The 23,222-nt window shown below is 36.2% G+C and overlaps 1 protein-coding gene across 3 annotated transcripts; it reads left to right on the plus strand.

The window, feature by feature from the left end:
* Window positions 1-6,108: 6,108 nt before the first annotated feature.
* Window positions 6,109-22,215, plus strand: LOC125036585 (cell division cycle 7-related protein kinase-like). 3 transcript variants are annotated; one of them, XM_047629302.1, is made up of 14 exons: window positions 6,109-6,171; window positions 8,615-8,705; window positions 9,268-9,496; window positions 10,685-10,778; window positions 12,237-12,379; window positions 12,739-12,931; window positions 14,148-14,252; window positions 14,955-15,071; window positions 15,384-15,450; window positions 15,770-15,922; window positions 17,084-17,292; window positions 18,254-18,422; window positions 18,625-18,774; window positions 19,909-22,215. In XM_047629302.1, the coding sequence occupies exons 2-14, from the start codon at window positions 8,657-8,659 to the stop codon at window positions 20,586-20,588; spliced, it is 2,358 nt and encodes a 785-aa protein (XP_047485258.1). In that variant the 5' UTR covers window positions 6,109-6,171; window positions 8,615-8,656; the 3' UTR covers window positions 20,589-22,215. The 3 variants fall into 3 exon arrangements, with proteins under 3 accessions (XP_047485258.1, XP_047485259.1, XP_047485260.1); XM_047629303.1 differs by having other exon boundaries at window positions 14,148-14,243; XM_047629304.1 differs by lacking the exon at window positions 15,770-15,922.
* The last annotated feature ends 1,007 nt before the right edge of the window (window positions 22,216-23,222 follow it).

A 23,222-nucleotide genomic window follows, 5' to 3' on the forward strand; every position in this document is an offset into this window, starting at 1 on the left:
AAGGGTCAGTGGTCGTGGTGGATGAAATTGAATGGTCAGTGGTCGTGGTGGATGTGGTGGAAGGGTCAGTGGTCGTGGTGGATGTGGTGGAAGGGTCAGTGGTCGTGGTGGATGAGATTGAAAGGTCAGTGGTCGTGGCGGATGAAATTGAAGGGTCAGTGGTCGTGGTGGATGTGGTGGAAAGGTCAGTGGTCGTGGTGGAAGGGTCAGTGGTCTTGGTGGAAGGGTCAGTGGTCGTGGTGGATGAGATTGAATGGTCAGTGGTCGTAGTGGATGTGGTGGAAGGGTCAGTGGTCGTGGTGGATGTGGTGGAAGGGTCAGTGGTCGTGGTGGATGAGATTGAAGGGTCAGTGGTCGTGGTGGATGAGATTGAAGGGTCAGTGGTCGTGATGGATGTGGTGGAAAGGTCAGTGGTCGTGGTGGAAGGGTCAGTGGTCTTGGTGGAAGGGTCAGTGGTCGTGGTGGATGAGATTGAATGGTCAGTGGTCGTGGTGGATGTGGTGGAAGGGTCAGTGGTCGTGGTGGATGTGGTGGAAGGGTCAGTGGTCGTGGTGGATGAGATTGAAGGGTCAGTGGTCGTGGTGGATGAGATTGAAGGGTCAGTGGTCGTGATGGATGAGGTGGAAGGGTCAGTGGTCATGGTGGATGAGGTGGAAGGGTCAGTGGTCATGGTGGATGAGGTGGAAGGGTCAGTGGTCGTGGTGGATGAGGTGGAAGGGTCAGTGGTCTCGGTGGAAGGGTCAGTGGTCTTGGTGGAAGGGTCAGTGGTCTTGGTGGAAGGATCAGTGGCCGTGGTGGATGAGATTGAAGGGTCAGTGGTCGTGGTGGATGAGATTGAAGGGTCAGTGGTCGTGGTGGATGAGATTGAAGGGTCAGTGGTCATGGTGGATGAGGTGGAAGGGTCAGTGGTCTCGGTGGAAGGGTCAGTGGTCTTGGTGGAAGGGTCAGTGGTCTTGGTGGAAGGATCAGTGGCCGTGGTGGATGAGATTGAAGGGTCAGTGGTCGTGGTGGATGAGATTGAAGGGTCAGTGGTCGTGGTGGATGAGATTGAAGGGTCAGTGGTCGTGGTGGATGAGATGGAAGGGTCAATGGTCGTGGTGGATGAGGTGGAAGGGTCAGTGGTCGTGGTGGATGAGGTGGAAGGGTCAGTGGTCGTGGTGGATGAGGTGGAAGGGTCAGTGGTCGTGGTGGATGTGGTGGAAGGGTCAGTGGTCGTGGTGGATGAGATTGAAAGGTCAGTGGTCGTGGCGGATGAGATTGAAGGGTCAGTGGTCGTGGTGGATGAGATTGAAGGGTCAGTGATCGTGGTGGATGAGGTGGAAGGGTCAGTGATCTTGGTGGAAGGGTCAGTGGTCTTGGTGGAAGGGTCAGTGGCCATGGTGGATGAGATTGAAGGGTCAGTGGTCGTGGTGGAAGGGTCAGTGGTCGTAATGGATGAGATAGAAGGGTCAGTGGTCGCGGTGGAAGGGTCAGTGGTCGTGGTGGATAAGGTGGAAGGGTCAGTGGTCGTGGTGGATGAGATTGAAGGGTCAATGGTCGTGGTGGATGAGATGGAAGGGTCAGTGGTCGTGGTGGATGAGGTGGAAGGGTCAGTGGTCGTGGTGGATGAGGTGGAAGGGTCAGTGGTTGTGTTGTATGTGATGAAAGGGTCAATGGTCTTGGTGGAAGGGTCATAGGTCGTGGTGGATGAGATTGAAGGGTCAATAGTCGTGGTGGATAAGGTGGAAAGGTCAGTGGTCGTGGTGGCTGAGGTGGAAGGGTCAGTGGTCGTGATGGATGTGGTGGAAGGGTCAGTGGTCTTGGTGGAAGGGTCAGTGGCCGTGGTGGATGAGATTGAAGGGTCAGTGGTCGTGGTGGATAAGGTGGAAGGGACAGTGGTCGTGGTGGATGAGATTGAAGGGTTAATGGTCGTGAAGGATGAGATTGAAGGGTCAGTGGTCATGGTGGATGAGATTGAAGGGTCAATGGTCGTGGTGGATGAGATTGAAGGGTCAGTGGTCGTGGTGGATGAGGTGGAAGGGTCAGTGGTCGTGGTGGATGGAATTGAAGGGTCAGTGGTCGTGGTGGATGAGATTGAAGGGTCAGTGGTCGTGGTGGATGAGTTTGAAGGGTCAGTGGTCGTGGTGGATGAGGTGGAAGGGTCAGTGGTCGTGGTGGATGTGGTGATAGGGTCAGTGGTCGTGGTGGATGAGATTGAAGTGTCAGTGGTCGTGGTGGATGAGGTGGAAGGGTCAGTGGTCGTGGTGGCTGAGGTGGAAGGGTCAGTGGTCGTGGTGGAAGGGTTAGTGGTCGTCGTGGAAGGGTCAGTGGTTGTGTTGGAAGGGTCAGTGGTCGTGGTGGAAGGGTTAGTGGTCGTGGTGGAAGGGTCAGTGGTCGTGGTGGAAGGGTCAGTGGTCGTGGTTGAGGTGGTTGAAGGGTCAGTGGTCGTGGTGGAGGTGGTGGAAGGGTCAGTGGTCGTGGTGGAGGTGGTGGGAGGGTCAGTGGTCGTGTTGGATGAGATGGAAGGGTCAGTGGTCTTGGTGGAGGTGGTGGAAGGGTCAGTGGTCGTGGTGGATGAGATTGAAGGGTCAGTGGTCGTGGTGGATGAGTTGGAAGGGTCAGTGGTCGTGGTGGATGAGGTGGAAGGGTCAGTGGTCGTGGTGGATGAGGTGGAAGGGTCAGTGGTCGTGGTGGATGAGATTGAAGGGTCCGTGGTCGTGTTGGATGAGATTGAAGGCTCAGTGGTCGTGGTGGATGAGGTGGAAGGGTCAGTGGTCATGGTGGATGAGATTGAAGGGTCAGTGGTTGTGGTGGAAGGGTCAGTGGTCGTGGTGGATAAGATTGAAGGGTCAGTGGTCGTGGTGGATGAGATGGAAGGGTCAGTGGTCGTGGTGGATGTGGTGGAAGGGTCAGTGGTCGTGGTGGATGTGGTGGAAGGGTCAATGGTCGTGGTGGATGAGATTGAAGGGTCAGTGGTCGTGGTGGATGAGATTGAAGGGTCAGTGGTCGTGGTGGAAGGGTTAGTGGTCGTGAGGGATGAGATTGAAGGGTCAGTGGTCGTAATGGATGAGATAGAAGGGTCAGTGGTCGCGGTGGAAGGGTCAGTGGTCGTGGTAGATGAGGTGGAAGGGTTGGGGGTCAAGGCCATTGGAGGTTCCTGTGTAGCATTAGGTGGGGTTGAATGTGGGTAAGTAGAAGTAGATGTAGACGCAGAGTTAGAAGAAGGAGTAGAAGGGGTAGTAGAGGTTGAAACAGAGCTAAAAGCAGAGCTAGAAGCAGAGCTAGAAGTAGAGGTAGAATTGGGGGTAGAGCTAGAAGCAGAGGGAGAAGTGGGGGTAGAGGTGTTCTGGAAGCATTGCGCGGTCACCAAGAGCAGGAGACACGCAGCCACTCGAGAAAAGACGAGAACCTGCACATGCAAACAGATAGGACGTCTTTGAGATAGGTAATAGAATTTCTAGTGAAAACAAGTTCGTCTGATATTTCTTAAACTTTCCATTTAGATAAATAAAAAGAAACACGAGTAAACTGTATATGATGTTCTTTACAAATTTTAATCAACTGGCTCACATACGTTTCCTGTCATGTTATTTTTTCCCCCAAAATGTATATTTTTGTATCAACATGTCTCTGAAAACGCAATTTCAAAGATCATATTAGTTACTGTAGTTTGTCTCATCACTGCACAATTCAGTAGGCATTTATAGAAAGTGAGAACAGTAAAGTAATACAGAACTACAACCAATGCAGATACCGATATTTTACAGCGAAGTAGTTAACTCTTACCTTCATTCCTGATACCGAAGCGTAAGACCTTCCTCTTCGCAGTGCCAGTCAACCCAAATTTCTTATAAATAAAATCACCATGACCGTCCATCCACTGGCTACGCCCCCTTCTTTGGATCGACGCTGTGATTGGTCAGAGAAAGTCACCGTCGTTTTTCTTTTTTCTTTTTTACGTTGAAAATGTCAGTAGATCTTCATATTAGTTATATCTGTATGATTAACACGCAAACCACGTGCCCTGTTCATTTCTCATTGGACCAATGAACAATCTATTTGCAATTACCGGGAAGATGAAAGGACGGAGCATAGATATGATATATTATTATTATACTGTGTCCGTGTTATGAAGTACAACCTCCTCATCCTCTTTGTTATTTCAAATGATTTTCAAATGATTTTATAAAATCGTTAAAGTAATGATTTGAGAATAATGTTAATTACAATAATAGTAATCATGATGATGATGATGATAATGATAGTGATGAAGAAAATGATAATAATAGTAGTTATCACAAAAATTATGATAATAATCATATTGATAATTGTAATAACAGATGACGATTATGACGTTAATAAGAAAATTATAATAATGAAAATAATATTAGTAATAAAGGTAATAATGATAATGATCATGATGACAACAACAATAATAATGATAGAAATAGTAATGATAATGATGATAATAATGATGACAATCATGATGATATTGCAGATAATAATAATGATAACAGAAACGATAATATTAATAATACCAATAATAATGATAATATTGATGATAATAATAATGATGACAAAAACGATAATATTAGTAATACCAGTGATAATAGTAATAATGATTATAATAATAATAATAATAATAATAGTAATGATAATAGCAGTAATATCAATATACTACTACTAATAATAATAATTATAATAGTGATACTACTACTACTAGTAATAATAATAATAATGATAATAATAATAACAATAATAATAATAATAATAATAATAATGATTATGATGACAGTGGTAATAGAAACAATAATGATAAAAAAATCGCAGCAATAACAATAATGATGATGATAATAACAATAAAAATACTACTACTACTAATAATAATAATAATAAATAATAATAATATTAATAATAATACTGATAATGAAAATAATGATAATAGGAATAGTAATAATAATGGTAATGATAAAGATGACAATAACGGTAATAAGAATAATAATAATGACAACAGTGATGATAAAAGTGCTAATGATAATGATAATGATAATAATAAAGATGATAACAATAATAACAATAGTGATGCTAATAATAACAATGATATTAATGATAATGATATTAGTAATAATAACAATAGTAATAGTCATAAAAATGATAAGAATAATGACAATGATAATAATAATGATGATAATGGTAATAACAATAATAGTAAAGATAACAACATTGATAATAATGATAATAATAACAACAACAATGATAATAATAATAATGAAAATAATAATGATAATAATAATAATAATAATGATGATAATGATAATAATAATAATAATAATAATAATAATAATAATAATAATAATAATAATGATAATAATAATAATAACAATAATAATAATGATAATAAAAATAGTAATAATAATAATAATAATAATGATAATAATAATAATAATAATATGTTAATAATAATCATAATAATAATAATAATCATAATAATCATAATAATAATATAATGATGATAATAATAATAACAATAATAATAATGACAATAATAATAATAGTAATAATAATAATAATAATAATAATGATAATAATAATAAATAATAATAACAATAACGATTATGATAATAATAATAATAATAATAATGATAATAATAATAATAATCATTATAATAATAATAATAATAATAATAATAATAATAATAATAATAATGATAGTAACAATATAATAACGATAATAATAATGGTAATAATAACAATGATAATCAGTGCATGATCTTTGTAACAACGTTATCAATATCAATAGTACCATCAACATGATATTGTTGTTATTTTAATCAATGTAAATATATGACTTTTACCAAACCATCACACCTTCTATAACAATTATACATCCTATAATGCGTATAAAAAAATAAATAAAACTAATTTTATGGACTTTATGAATTATGAGTTATGTTTTTTTCCACTCTATTAGATATCAAGTACATTTTACAAAATTTTAACTCATATATTATACCCTTCTAATTCATATGTTATACTCTTTTACATAGTTTTTATTCATATATTTGACCCTTATAATGATGATCCCTATATTACACAAGTATAGTTATACTCAGGATCTCTGATGGTAAACAGAGGCAGTACAAGAAAGACTTCCTTCGACGCGCATCAGGAGTGACGCTTTCAACTTACAAGGTTAAATATTCCGACTTCCTGCTGTCATATCCGATATATTTTTGATGGAGAGGGTGTAGATGTAGGTAGAGAAGTGTGGGAATAGGATAAGTAGAGATAGTTTTGTGTGAGGAAGGAGGAATTCTTAATTCAATTTTAATCTAATTGGTTGGGATGAAAGCCTACGTCAGATTTCTAGGATGAATAATTGAAGGGCTTATGGTAATTGTATATATTTTAGCTTCTTAGTAAGTATGTTATGCAGTTATTAAATGTACCTTATTTCGCAGCTCAGAGTCGAGAATAAGTAAGAAAGACGAGGCTACTTATTTGAATGAAATGTAAACGTTAAAACCTTTCGAGATGATTTAGAGCTACCTCTTTACAGGGTCTTACGAAGAGAGCAAATAAGCCCAAAAGAAAGGTAATCAGTTGCAAATAATGCTGCTGTGGAGAAAATAGGAACAGAAAAAGAAACAATGCAACTTGGAGATAATCACTGTGAACATCCTTGTGGTGTTTCTGAGCTCTCGTATTGCTGTACTTTATCACTATATACTAGGTAGTGACACAGCAGAGGGGTAGAGAACTTGCATTGCAACTGCTTAGTAACAGCTCAGCGCCTGGTCAGTTAACTCAGCTGTGTAGCATCAGGTTTGGGGTCAAAGTTGGGTGAAAAAGAATCGGCTAAGCTACCACTTTATCCCACAGCTTACATATCCTACATCCACAAGGATATGGTACCAATTTCGACATATGCACATATGTTAGAAATGCAGCTGTTTTGTGTGATTGGAATTGCTGTAATCCTGATTTAGACTTTGCTCTAAAACATTCTCTATTAACTGAAAATGCTAGCCAGTATCACTACTGCTGAAGTTGGCTTTAAATCAGGCTTTTTCTTTATCACCTTTTGCTTACTTAATTTGGTTTTCTTTTATAGGACCATTGTGTACTTGGGCTATTTCATTTTGAAATTTGGTCCATGAACTTTCACTTATACATGGACAAAGGGAAGGACAGATGGACAGATAGATAGATAGATTGATAGATAGATAGGTGGATGAATAGATCTATATAGACAAACACAGAAATTTGTCTTTATTTCATTGTATGTAGAACACTTTAAATATATGCTACATTAATAGGTTTTGCTGTTTATGTAACTCCTATATCATTCAGATAGGTTGGTTACATTCATCAAAAATAATGAAGAGGCTTATGGTTGTAACAGAAGGTACTTTTTTTTATAGAGAGGGTGAGAGAAAATAGTATCTTGACATGTAAAGTTTGATACATCTTAAATTTTGAACTGTATCCACCTAAAAGTAAGGGCCATTCTACATGAGTGATAAAAATGCAGCAGCTAAAATTATCTCTGTTGCTGTGTTTAACCCAATGCCGCCGGGGAAAATGAACAAAAAATGGGGAAAATGCTGTGCCTATGTTCTATATTTTTTGTGAAATGCCTGCCAATAGATGGCTCTGCTTGTGCTTAGCCACAAAGGAGTCAATTAGTAGACCTTGTGACCTTACCTGATATGAATTGGCGGGAAAAAAGTATTTTTTACTAGTCCTATGAATATTGATGGTGTTATTTTTATTATAAACATTATAATTATTATAATGTTTTTTAACATTAGTAACAGCAAAATAAGACGTAAATCAAAGAAAAGGGTAAACAGGCGAGACAGGCAGTACTCGTAACTGGCTCATTGGTGGCTTAGTACAAGTGTAGCTATCTATGTGTAAAAACAATCAAACAAGTAACTCACAGTGGGCATAGCACATACCTACACCTCATACCCGTTGGCAAGGGGTTAATAGAAGATCACAAGGCTCATCTATGAGCTCTGTCTTGCAAGAATATAAATGGTGGAGTTTTGTCATCCTTCCTCTGGAATGCCAAAAGTATAGAGGCAGTAGAGAATGCTTTAGTCACTGAAGTTGTCTTCAATATGAAGTGTATAGCTTACATTCAGTTTCTGTGGATATTCTATTTCGTTCATAGTTTTGTTCTGTGTTCAGTTTAGGCATTACCTTAGTTTTTTCTCTTTTGCAGTGTGGTCCTTGATTCTAGATTTGTATATGGAAAGTAAATGCAGTAAGAGAAGCAGGTGAAAAAAAATATCTTGTAATGAGCTAAGGGAGAAAGCTCATTACCAGGAATCATTATTGTCACATCTTGAGTGATACTGCCTAAAGAATAGATTGTGTGTTTGTATTCATTATATTAGTTTAACTTTTTGTCTTAACAATTTTTTTGTATCTGTTTTCATTATATTTTTATGCAGTGACTGATGTGTCAAATTTGTAGTAACATAGAATTAGCTTGGTACTGTATGAAGAATCTCTATTAAGGAAAGCACTGGAACTGGAATGTTAAGTAAATTATTTGAATCCTGTACTGGATGATTGTTAGTGCCAGTAAATCAAGGTAGTAACTTCTGGTTCTTCTCTCTAGACGGCTGATGCTGTGTAAGGGGAAGCCACGTCTGTGTCACTCATGGATGTTAGGGGTGTTGTTAGCCCTGGTGGGTCGACATCCAGAGCAGGTAAGAACCTTTATTTACTTTAGAACTAGATACACTGATAAAGTGAAATTTCAATTTATGTTCAAAGGAAAATGAGTAATGCATGTTCTTGTAGTTGATTTACACCAAGTATGATACTGTATTAAGCATCTACATTATTTTTCAAGAATTTGGATCTGCACAGGAGCACCAGCACTTTGAATTTAAACCAGCACTTTGATTGGGTTGAAATGGATTTTTTTTTCTTTGTAACCCTTTTCCATATTTTGGTCTGCCTTTGTTTTATCAGTGTTGGATGAAATAGACTCTTGTATGCCTGTTGTACCTCTGGATTGATTTTTTTCTCATTATTTAAGATAAATCAATATCCAGAATTATTTAGTTTCTGAGATATTTTTGCTTTACTTATTGAGGTTTTTGTTTTTCCCTTTGATCCTAAGAAAAAGGATTTCCTGCATAACTGCTTGTAACAATCAGATTTCATGCTCACATTTATCTTTATCAACATGTAAGTTTATTTGCATTTACAAAACCTGTTTACAACTATATTTGATCTAATGCAACATGCTTTCTGACTTTCTAGATGAGGAGCAAGACAATATAGCACTCCTTCGGGATGCTGTGCCTCAGCTAGAGTCTCTGTTTGTTATCAGTCAGTGTATTGGACATGGCACGTTCAGCTCTGTGTACTTGGCTCGCACCAAACACACCACCACCATCAATGGCCGGCATCACTTTGCTATCAAACACATTATACCTACGTCTCACCCATCAAGGGTCTACATGGAACTGAAATGTCTCAAGCTGATTGGGTAGGTTTCTTCCATGAGAAGATTGAAGCCAGAGAGTGGCACTTTTGACATAACTTATTCATCCTGTATTATTATTATTATTATGATTATGATTATATATATATATATATAATTTTTTTTTCTTTTTGATATATATTGTCATCATCATTAGCATCATCGTCATCATTTTCATATATATTTATATATATTTATTTATACATTCATGCATAAATTTTTATATATATTTTTGTATATATTTATCTATTTATCTAGTTAATGTGTATAATAATGTATATGATGATGTATACACTGATATATATATATATATAGTAATGTATACAATTATAATCATGTATAAATATAATTGTGTATATAATATTGTATATAATTATATATATTTATATATATATATTGTATATTATGTATATTTATTTATGTATATGTATATATATATATATATATATATATATATATATATATATATATAGACACACACGCACATGCACGCGCATACACATACATGTGTGTGTGTGTGTGTGTGCGTGTGTGCGCGTGCGTGTGCGCGTGCGTGTGCGTGTGCGTGTGCGTGTGTGTGTGTGTGTGTGTGCATACACACACACATATATATATACATATATATATACATATACATATATGTTTCTATATATGTATATGTAATATACATACATATATATATGTATATGTATATATATGTAAATGTATATGTATATATATTTAATATATATATATATATATATATATATTTATTTATATATATATATTATGTATATATTTGTATATATGTGTGTGTAAAATTCCTTGTATCAGTTCTTTTTTTAAATACTTTTTCAGAAATCATGTTTATGGAATGCAATATAAATTTACTTTTAGAGTAATGTCATATCTTCCACATTTACTTTTGGTTCACGTTAAGAATTCTAATTTTCTATCTCGTTTTTCTTTTCCTCAGTTTCATTCTTCCATATCCATTGAGTACATCATACTAATTGCTATTTTTTTTGTGTTGATATCCATATTCCTTTTTAGCCATATGTTTACATAAAACACTATTGAATCTGTATCATTGCTTATAGAAATATTTGTGCATATCAATGACAGTAGATAATGAAGAATAGAATTCATAGCTAACCTTGATGACGTGTAATTCATACTCCCAATTGATATCCTATCTGCATCGTTCTTCCTCAGTGGCTTAGACAACGTAATGGGGGTGACGATGTGCTTCCGGGAAATGAACCATGTTGTTCTTGTGATGCCTTACTTCCCACACGATTCCTTTGCTGTAAGTTGATTTTTGGTGATCCGTCTTAGTCTTCCTATTGGATTATTATTATTTTTAATTTGTTTTTTTATTTTTTATTTTTTTATTTGTTTTTTTATGGGGGGGATAGGGCATATGTTTTGTTCTATTATTATATGTGTGGTAGTAATCTTGTTTATTGTTCTTATTGTTATTATGATATCAAAATACCAAAGTCAGCCACATTAGGTGAAAAAAATACTGTGAGCAAACCCTTTTTCTATGAAGGTACAGTTTGGTGAAGAATCCCAGAATTTCATCCTGGAATCGTATGCAAATCTGGGTCACCACCATAATCTAATTAATTATTCCCTAACACACTGGTAGTCCATCTTTAACCCAATCGGTGCTGATGGCGAGAATACAATGCCATACCCACTGTAATAAAAGGTCTTCTATTATCTCTACACATAGATGGCTCTACAAATACTTAGTCACCAGGTAGTCAGTTATTAGTCATACCTATCTCACCTGTTTACCCTTTTCCTTGATTTTTTGAAAACTTAATTTGTATTATTTTTTTGTCTTTAATGTTATTTGGAAATCAGGCGCGGTCACTAGGGCCTACCGATAAACTCCTTGGTAGCTGAGCACATGTGGAGCCATCTGTATGGAACAAAATTAAAAAGACTAAAGGGGACAGAACAGAACCTGTAGTCATTGGGGTAAAATGTTATCACGATCTCTCTTTAATTCTCTTCATAATCTTGTGGGACAAATTAACAAACCAATAGACGCAGATGATATGTTACCGCCTTGCAAAGGTAATGATCATATCTTTCATTATTGCATTTTTATTAATCTGATTATTTTGTCATGAATAACTGTCATATATTTCAGATTGTACTTTTGGGTTTTAGGTCTCATTATGAAAGATATTGCTTTGGTGTAACAGCATGAAGAAAAAGTAAATATAGCTATCTAATGGTGCTGTTTGCTTTTGTGAGTTCTGTTCTGTTTTTTTCAGTTGATATATGATGTTGATGATAGTCTTATTTTTTACTGATATTATGGTTATTATGTTGTTGTTAAGAATACTAATAGCATTAAAAAAGATCTGGAAATCATCTCTTGTAAAAACAATTAATAGATAAATAGACACAGTGAACAAGGCCTATATTCTTGCCATCCCATCAGCTGTGGGTTAAGTATAAAAGAAAAGTAAGGAAGAAAACCTCATAATAGGAAAGATGGTATAGAGAGAAAGAAAAAAATAGTAAGAATGCCAAGAGTGGTAGTTTGGCCAATAGAATGAAGTTTGTTATTGAAATAATACAAATTGTTGATAGTTAAGTTGACATAGTGTAATACCTGTAATACTGTGAATTTCTGCTGAAGTGGTATTTGTTGTTATCTTTGATTGAAAAGAAGTATAGCGAATTATTAGTATTAATTTTCTCATTGCTATATGCTATTTATCAGTTTATTATTTTTTTCAAGGACTATGTTGGCTGTTTGACCATAGCAGAGCTACAGGATTACCTAAGAAACCTTCTGATTGCTCTGAGAAGGGTGCACAGTTTTGGCATCATACATCGAGATGTCAAACCGGCCAACTTTCTCTACAACCGAAAACAACAGAGGTAAGTTTACTCTTTATTTTGTTAACTTTTAGTGTAAGAACTTAGGCACATGATACTACCACTGCTTGTACAGTGGTGTGCAGGCAGGGTCACAATGTTGTGCTAAAGAATAGTGATGGATGTATCTCCTGTGTCTACCAAGAAAGAGATTCAGGTATTAATTCATCTACAGAGATTCAGATGTTTATTTTTATAGATTTGTAAGATGTCATGATAAGAAAGAAAGAAATATAAAAGAATAGTAAATTTTAGAATTGGCTTAGGTTGAATGATAGATGGTGGTCTTTAAGAATAGATGCTGTATTTTATCAGTAATTTCAAAAGCTTTCTCTTGATGTTAATGCAATCTTATGGCTTAGGTACTCCTTGGTGGACTTTGGCTTAGCACAGGAAGTCAGCCAAATAAAGACATCAGCCATGCATGGCAACTTGGCGCGACTAAATCGTGCAAGAATAGAGGCTGCGAACCAGATGCTCACCCCACCCACAGTTGAGACGCCACACCATCCTGCCAACAAGACAGTGAAGAGGAAACTGGTTGTCAGTCCTGGAGTGAGTTTTATTTATTAGTTCATTTATTAATTTATATTATTTGTTTATTTTATTCAGGTTTTTTTTTTTTTATTCTGTTCTATTCTATTTATTATTATATATGTATATTATTTTTTTTTTTGTCTTCTTCTTCTTCTTCTTCTTCTTCTTCTGTCTGTGTTCTTTTGAGTGGTTTTTATGTTATTAACAAAATATAGCCCATTTAAGGTTAAAAAACCTGGTTTGAGTTTTGAGTTTATAGTGATATTCTTTTCTTTAATTGCAAGCATATTTTCTTTGATAACATATTTGGTAACATATTTTCTTTGTTTTATGGTGCCTGTTTTTGTTGTTTCATTTCAATGTGATTTTTTTTTTTTTCATGGCTCTCATTTTTTCAGTACAAATGATTCAAAATGACTGTATTTTTGAGTTAAGTCTTTTTGTGCAGGTGAATGAGTCTCAGGATTTAAAATGTGTCTTGCACTCCCCCCCCCCCCCCCTCCTCTCCACCTCTTTCTTAAACTTTGCTCTCTGCTCCCTTCTACACAAGTTATTCTTGTAGCACTGTGATTGAACTGATGGAAAAATGTATTAAGTTTATGACCCCCCACATTATTCCAATAAGCCTTATGACAATACAGCACAAGGTGAAAGATCTTTATAAATTAAATGAAAAAGAATTATATTAAAGAACTGACTCTAAAGTAGCTTCACAAGCTGTCCTTAATTATAGTAATTTACACAAGTCTATCATTTTAAAGGGTTATATTTTACCAAGTTCTGTTATTTTTGTATATTTTGAGTGTCCTGAAGTAAGGGCAGGAGGTTGGGGAATGTAAGCCATTTAAATTTGTTATTTCTTATGGGAATGTTTCTTGTTTTATGTTATTTTAATTTTATGGTATGGATTCAGACTATACTATAAATTGAGGACTACCTGTATCTTGTTTTTATTTGTAATTTAAAGAACAGGGTAGCTTCTTGTCCTATTCTTGTTATGTATCACTTCCTGCTACTGTCCAGTTTGTAGAGTTAGTATTTTTTTTTCACTGTCTGATATATGATTTCTTTGTATTTCAAGTATGCTTCTCGCCATGATTAAAACCAGTGATATTAGTTATGAATTTGTACATTTTTGTTGTATATGGTTCTAGTGTACTTTCATCATTATCAAAGTCTTAAGTTATCATTATTAAACTTGATTCCATCATTAAGACTGTGTGACATTACACAGGAACCAACAGAGGCTGAGAAAAGCGTTAAACGAGCAAGGCAGGGATCACCTCCATCAACATCTGTGTCTAGCATCCTCTCTACTACAACAAACAGAGTTAATACAGTGAGTCTTTTTTAATAATAGGATTACTACATATAATTTTTAGACAGAGAGTGATCATTTGATGATTAGTGTGTTATTAAAGTTCTGTTGTATATTAGAGTATGTGAGACTTAACACTAGTGCTATATATTGGATTTGGCAAACAGATTTTTGACCTGGAGAAATGCTGATGGATATTGGATTTTCTGTATGTATAAGAGTTAACTTGTAGTGGCAACTTATTAATAATTTAGAGGGTTAAAGGTTTTAAAGAGATGACTGCAAAAAACCTAGACATTTCCTTCTAATTGTGATATCCAATACAATAAAATGAATAATGTAAACAGCCATGGTTTTATCACTACTTGCAAGTTATCAGTAACTCTAATGGTAAGATAAGGTTTCTGCATTCATTCTTTCTCACACATGGTTGACTTCAAATAACACAAGAGTTCATAAGTCTTATTAAAGTGATAGAAAGTAAATAATCCAATGAGTGTGGTTGAGTTCAAATGATATGTAGTACTTCTAGTCATAACTGGATGCATATTTTATGACTTGCAAAGGGAAAAGACATATTAGATGTGACTGAAGTTGTTTAGTAAGAATGTTTAAGAGTATGCATTTACTCTACAAGTAACATCTGGCACTTGGTATTAGATGATTTAGTTGTGTTAAGCATCGACTAATTTACATTTGTATTGATAACCATTCTCCATCTAGGCATTACGTCGTTCACCAAGAAAGCAGTGTTCCATTGCACCATCACCAAAGAAGGAAAATTTTGAGTTAATGGGGACACCAAGGAAGGTTACGATTCAGAGTTCAAATGTACAACAGGTAAGAGTAATATCCTTGGAAAAGCAAGCTGTTAGTATTGTATTTTGATCAGTTATGCACTCATTAGACCAGCTGCTTATGATATGAATCCAATATCTTTTGCAAACAAACTATCCATTTATAATAGACCTGTGTCATCTGATTTACCTGATATATATATATATATATATATATATATATATATATATATATATATATATATATATATATATATATATAAACATATAGTATATAATTTTTTTTCTTCTTTTTTCCTTTTTTTTGAAACTGAAGGTACTGTCCTTGTTTTTAATAGTATTTCTTTATTTGTAGGACTCCCCAAGCAAACATACCAGAAATGCAGAAGCTAATCGTAGGTTAGAGTCACCAGACTTTAATGGTAAGCAGGAATTAAAATTATGATGTACAAAAAGGCTATATAACATTGAAAAAGTTTGAACCTTTGGTTCAACAGTCACTTGCGTCTGTGCTAAATATAATTGCTCTGATCAATGGCTATATAACTTGTCTGGAATACTTTGTCCACTAATCAGGTTAAATGACTTTAGACCTTACATATATACAAAGGTAAAGGAAGGTTGTAGAATGAATTGATATACCTAATACACAGTCAGTTAACCTATAGGATGGATATAGTCTCTCTCGCAGTGTCTTCTGTTCTTCTCTTATTGGTTTCCTTATGTTAATGTTAATATCAGGCTTTGAGGGTTCTGGCCAGTCTCATCAACTCCTGCGACAAGAGGGTGGAAGAGTTTTAAGACGCTCTCCTCGGAAACCGGCACCTGTGAACAACACAAGCACTCAGCTTGAGGGCTTAGCTAAACATTTGCAGGAGGTTACATCTAGACAAGGTACAACAAGAAATTGCAATAACAAAGTTTTCAATGTGGTCTTCCATTTTGCTATGAGTTTCTTTGTTTTGAAATAGTATCATAACAGGGTGGGGGGAGTGGGGTCAGATACATGCCACCCTTAGAATTGATATGAGGAAAACCAGTGATACCAATTACGAATTTGGAAATAACTGTTGTATATGGTTCTACTGTACTTTCATCATTATCAAAGTCATGGGATATCATTATTATGATATTAACCCATTGCCAACGGGCATGACATGTACGTACGTGCTATGCCCACTGTGAGTTACTTGTTTGATTGTTTTTACACATAGATGGCTACACTTGTACTAAGCCACCAATGAGCCAGTTACGAGTACTGCCTGTCTCGCCCGTTTACCCTTTTCTTTTGATTTTACGTTATCTTATTTTGCTGTTACTAATGTTTATAACATTATAGTAATTATAATGTTTATAATAAAAATAACACCATAGATATTCATAGCACTAGTAAAAAAATAAATTTTTCAAGTCAATTCAAATCAGGTAAGGTCACAAGGTCTACTAATTGACTCCTTTGTGGCTAAGCACTAGCAGAGCCATCTATGTGCAGAGACATTTCACAAAAGTGATAGAAAATGAGCACAGCATTTTCCCCATTTTTTATTCATTTTCCCTGGCGGCATTGGGTTAAACTTGATTCCATCATTGAGACTATGACATTTCTACACAAGAACCAACAGAGGCTGAGAAAGTGTCAAACGACTGAGATAAGTTATTGGTTAAATAAATGGAATTATCTTTTCTTCTATTGCTACTTTGACTTTCTCACAAACTGTTCATCACTGCGACTGCTTGACTCAGCTGCTGTTTGTTTTTGTTTCATATGGGAGCAATATATAGTATGCCCAATTCAGAAAAGGCTGTCCCATCATGTGATGTACAATCATCTCTACTTACTTTGTTAGTATGTGAACTTCCTGTTTTGACTTGGAAACACATAATTCCAGCTCTTACTGATAGGTTTCCAATACAAGGTATTTGGAAGAGGCTGTGATTGTGTTGTCACAGCTAAGGTCCCCCCATAATATTTGGTTAATGGGTTGATGGGAAATACAAATAATTTCAGTGAAAATGTTATCAGTGTGAATATGTGCATTTTATACTTTTTTTCAGCAAATAAAACCCCAGTGGCAAAAGCTGAAATCAGAGACATATCAAGCACGAGCAATGAATCATCATTAGCAAGTAAAAGTTTCACTCAGCGACACCGTCAGATGTCCAGTGTTACAGCTCTTAGTGCCAGAGTCCCTCGCATTGCCAAAGCTTTTCAGCAAAAGCAAGGACCTTCTACTGCCTTCAGGGATGTGAGGGTGCTACAAGAGGTAAATAGATATGTCTTTTTTTTTATGATTTTAAGTATTTGTGGAATGCTGCATACTGCATGTATTGGACAGAATGTGGTCTTAGTATTTAGTCTGAATAATAAAGTGGGTAGATGTGCTTTTTAGCCATTCTGAATTCATGAAAATGACAAGTGATTTCATTAGAAACAGTTGCTGTTTTTTATAGTACTAATTTCAGAGTTCTGTACAGAGTTTATATCTAGTAAAGTATATTCTTTTTGAACTCGTTGGTGAAGGGTACATCTTCCCAGTATTTTTTTTTTTTTTGTAAATTTTGTTGCACATAGAATACTCCATATGTGCTCAGGCAGCAAAGAGTCAACTTCTAGGCTCTAGTGACCTTATCTGATTTTCCCATTCATTAAATTTTTGGGAAACTTTTTTTTTCTAAAGCTATTAATATTGTTGTTGTTGTTGTTGTTGTTGTTGTTGTTGTTGTTGTTGTTGTTGTTGTTGTTGTTGTTGTTGTTGTTGTTGTTGTTGTTGTTGTTGTTGTTGTTGTTGTTGTTGTTGTTGTTGTTGTTGTTGTTGCTGCTGCTGTTGCTGTTGCTGTTGCTGCTGCTGCTGCTGCTGCTGCTGCTGCTGCTGCTGCTGCTGCTGCTGCTGCTGCTGCTGCTGCTGCTGCTGCTGCTGTTGCTGTTGCTGTTGCTGTTGCTGTTGCTGTTGCTGTTGCTGTTGCTGTTGCTGTTGCTGTTGCTGTTGCTGTTGCTGTTGCTGTTGTTGTTGTTGTTGTTGTTAATAGATTATTATAACAATTAATAAAGTCTTTCTGAAAATAAAAGAAAAGGAAAGAGGTGAAAAAGTTTTGACTAGTAATTACTTTTTGAGCCATCTCTTATAAAGTAAGATTACAGTAGACATGGCATGTACATGAAACCATCTGTGATCAATGCATCAATCCATAATGTGAAATATAACTCCTGAATTCCTTCTGCTATAGGTACAAACCCGAAAAGGAGCTATGTTGCAGCCAGTGAGTTGTAAGTGTTATGGTCATCCCCGAGTCTGTAGTGTGTGTGTTACAAGAACAAATCAGGTGGCCCCAAGAGCTGGCACACCTGGATTTAGGGCTCCTGAAGTGCTCCTGCGTCACCCTGATCAAGGAACTGGTAAGAAATCAAGAGTTAGTTAATAATACTTCAACTTATTTCACCAAGCATTACCTGATAGGTATTATTAATCATGAAATATATAAATGTTTCTGGTTTGTCTTATACAGTAAAGCATCTTACGATGAAGATGTATGTGTCTTGTTGGAAAACCTTTTATTTATCTTCATTATGAATATCATCCATCTTTTTCCCCAAAAAGCTGTTGATATGTGGTCAGTTGGTGTTATCCTGTTGTGCCTTCTAAGTGGACGTTACCCATTCTTCCGTGCTGTTGATGACCTCTCCACCTTAGCTGAAATAGCTACATTACTTGGAACGCAAGTGATGAAGAAGACAGCAGCACATTTGGGTAAGTGATATTTGAAACTTTAGGAAAGTGGCAGTTACAAATTAAATATGACCAAAACAACCTAAGAGAACCATTAGCAAGCCTCTTGAATACCCTACATTTTTTTGTGTCCTTGACTAGATCTATCCTCTACTAACTGAATCTTAACCTTCTGACATCAAGAGGTCATGTATGTATTTGATTTTAACTTAGTAATGTTGTTTACACATATATGGATCTAGAATTGCTTTGTTGCCAAAGAGACAGTTACTAGGCTTGCCTGATCTCTGCTGTTGCCTTGATTTTCAGAAAGATTATTATTGTTATTATTATTATTATTATTATTTTTTTATTACACTTGATATTATGATAATCATAACGCCATTAACTCCTAGCCTATTGATGACACGGGGCTCATGGATGGTGCATTATTCATGTTACGGCCAACATGAATGTGGCTTTAGGCGAACTGTCATACATGTCATGTTATGATGCCCACCCCACATGCCCAGGCATATTGCCTGTGGTAGAATGGGACATGTAATGCTATGATTGGCTAATGTGAATTTTAGCACATAAATTATTTGCCTGGAAGATGCCATGCACCAAAACATGGTACTCTCTTACTGTTGATGTAAATCTACAAGTGACCTTCACTCTAGTATATGAGATCAGTGTCCTCATGTCAACTAGACACCTTGCCTGATCTAGCAACTGAAATGCATAATTAATAATAATAATATTAACAGTAACAATAATAGTATTAGAAAAAATAGATAAATAAAAAATTTCCCGCAAATTCACAGAATTTGATAATCATGTGAGGTCAGGTAGGCTTATTAATTTACTCCTTGATGACTAAGTCTTTGTGGAGCCACTGATGCATGTATTCAGCACCAGTGTGTTAAGTATTTCAGCAGGCTTGATTTAGCTGTGTCTACCTATAGAGATAAGAGAAGAAAACAAATCTAGATACCTGAATTCCTAAAGGTCATTTCCATAGAAGCTTGGGAAGTATATGATAATCTTGATATTATCTGTCTATATTGCTATTATTTTCTATTATCATTATTATAACTGGCACCAGTATTACCAAATATTTACATTGTCATTAATACATTTGTAACAATTATTATAATTTTCATACATTTTCAGGAAAACTGTTTACTTGCTCAGAAACCAGAAATCCACTTGATTTGATGAAAGTTTGTGAGATTCTTCGTAGCAACTCTAGGAGAAGCAACATCAACACAGACAAAGAGACCTTGCCACAGCCATGTCCAAGCTGCTACCAGCAAGACATGTGTGTATGTCTCATCCCCCCCACCAAGGCCACTACCTCACAGAATGCATCTGGGCAATCCAGCAAGAAGAGATCACAGGCCCAGGAACGACATCAGCCTCTCAAGACACCTGGGGCACATCGGAAGGGAAGTACATTGGTTGGTGTCTCGTCAACTTCAAGGACAGAACCTGAGGTTGTAGCCATTAGTAAAAAAGCACAGGAGCAGATACAGGTACAGCCCCAAGGACCAACAACTACCACACCAAAGGAGGAGGAGCAGACCAGAGCACCAGCCTCAGACAGTAGCTGTATCGTTGTCACCCCATCTTCCTCTTGCAAGAAGATGCAGCCTGAGCCAGAGCTGCCAAGAGACTCCCTGGAGGTGATTGAGGTTAAGATTAAAGAAGATAGACACTGCAATGCTGTTGCCGCAGCATACCCACCACTTGTTTACCACCTGTTGATTAGGCTCCTAGATCCCAATCCAGATACTCGCATTACTGCTCAAGAAGCCTTAGATCATCCCTTTTTAAAATGTCCTTTAGGTTAGCTCTCTAGGTGCATGTGTATGGTACATTACTGCGTTTGTGGTATTTTTATACGGTTTTGATTAAGGGTTAGAGTTCATTAGCTAAGGCAATGTTGAAGTTGTGTTAGAATGAGATTGATATATTTATTATGATATTTACAATGGGGATAATGTGGCTGAAACTAAGCATAAGCAAGTGGACTTGGCTGTCTCATTGTATATTATTTTTGTACAAGTACCGCGTATCGACCATTGGATTATACATTTTGTTATACTATTCATCTTTTTATCTTTTTTTTATTAATTTACAGTACAATTAATATTAGTGTGAAACATATTAGTGTCAAATGATAACAGTACTTTGGAAGGAGTTGAAATGAGTAAAAAAAAATAAAAAAAATAGACATGCCAAAAAGAACAAAGTAATGATACTTTAATATAATTTACACAAAAGTAAAATGAAGAAGTGCACATGTCCAGAAAATTTTGATTTTCTATGTTTATGAAAGGGTAATGGAAATTTGCAGTGATGATAAATTTTCGTTTTTATGTATTTATTGTCTACTATAAATATATTGTTAAAGATCTTGCCGTGAATATTAAAAATTGTTAGAGCTGTGAATATTAAAAATTGTTAGATGCTGAGCTGCCAAAGAGGATTGAGAATGATTACAGAGACTTAATTATTCAATCATGGTTAATGTGATTATACAGTAACAAAGCAGCTGAATTACACTGTTTATAAAAGGGCCTTCTTAATAGGAATTTTTTGCTTTAGGAAGTTACAGTCCTCAGGGAGGTGAAAGAAGGAAGAACCGTTGAAATATCATTTTTCTGTCTTTTGTGTTTATTTTGTGTGTATATTGCCCTCCTCAGTTTCTGTCTTTCCCATTATGAGACATTCACAGTCAGACTTGAGCTCATACTCTCAGACCCCTGCTCAAAGTGACATTCAAAGTTACATTCAAACTGAAATAGCCATTCTTTTGGGTGACATAAACTTAATATAATTCACAGATTAAAACTTACCTCACACTTGTCTTGAAATGTGAATCCACTATCTGTTGCATATGCATATAACTATACAGGCATGTAAGTTAGAGATGTGTATAAGCAGTTTAGCCAAAGTTCAATATTTTAATTGCCATGTACAAGATGCATTATGATTTCAACTGTGTGGTAGAATTTGGTATTAAATAATAGTGTTGGATTGCTAGATATGTAATGATGTTATCATAGGATTTTCAAACCTTTTTTAGCATTTTATTGCCTATGAGTAGCATTTATATAAAAAATAACTGCAGTTGGTAATTTCCTGATATCATAGTGTTAATGACCTACTGCTGGACTTCATCATAATACCATTACTGTTCCTAATATCTCAAAGCTTTTATTGTTTTCAGTATCTGGCGAGCTTTCAAAATTATATACTTCTATTTTTACACCTATTGTAAACCAACTTAGATGTTTTCAAATACTAATAGCCAATTTATGTGATGGCTAATGAGTTTAGAAATGGAGATCAAATGTGATAGATAAAACTGAACAGAAAGCCTTGGCTGTGATAAACTTGATAATTATTAACTATCAGACATAGAAATGATCTAAAAATGTAAAGTGCAGTAAATAAAGATCTCGTTTCTTTGCATCTTGTATTTTCATAGCGTGAATGATAGAAATACTTCATACTGGTTAGAAGTATGACCTTGTACGGAATGGATTGCTATTACCGTTGTTACACTGTTACATCATTGTCTACTCTTTAGCATTGCTTGGCTGTTAACTGTGTATATTATAGTTGCTAATATGTGTGTCTTCTGTGGAGATAAGGAATCCATGAATGAACTGTGTATTAAAAGGAGAATCCATTTGAAAGAGGTATTGAAAAAAGTTCCTGATTGCTCAACTTTTTCATGGTATTTAAATGTTGACTTTTGTCTTCCGTTCGTATATTTATGTATATTTTTCAAGGTACCAAAATTTCCATGATCATTGTTCATTTCTGGTTAAAAGTCTTTCAATTTGATGGTAGTCTGAGATGTAGGAGTTTATTGGGATATTGTTTATACTTGACTGGTTTACCTTTGTGCTCCACTTTTAATTTGAATTTTTCCCTTTTTTTGTGTGTATGTGTGTGTGTGCACTTTTTATTAAGAACATTGCATCTTAGAAATAAGTCTAGATGTTGGAGAAAACACCTTGAAAGATTTCTTGCTCCTCATCTTCCTTCATGTTCACATCCTCCTCCCATCCCCCCCCCCCCCCCCCCCCCCCACCTCTACTTTCTCTTCCTCCTCTTCTTATTTCTCCTCCCCCTCTTCCTCCTCTTAATTTTCCTCCTCCTCCTCCTCCTCCTCCTCCTATTTTTCCTACTTTTCCTCCGCCTCTTCTTCTTCCTTCTCCTCTTCTTCTTCTTCTTCCTCCTCCTCCTCCTCTTCCTCTTCCTCTTCCTCTTCCTCTTCCTCTTCCTCTTCCTCTTCCTCTTCCTCTTCCTCTTCCTCTTCCTCTTCCTCTTCCTCTTCCTCTTCCTCTTCCTCTTCCTCTTCCTCTTCCTCTTCCTCTTCCTCTTCCTCTTCCTCTTCCTCTTCCTCTTCCTCTTCCTCTTCCTCTTCCTCTTCCTCTTCCTCTTCCTCTTCCTCTTCCTCTTCCTCTTCC

Source organism: Penaeus chinensis, chromosome 21 (assembly GCF_019202785.1).
Source record: "Penaeus chinensis breed Huanghai No. 1 chromosome 21, ASM1920278v2, whole genome shotgun sequence".
NCBI lineage: Eukaryota > Metazoa > Arthropoda > Malacostraca > Decapoda > Penaeidae > Penaeus > Penaeus chinensis.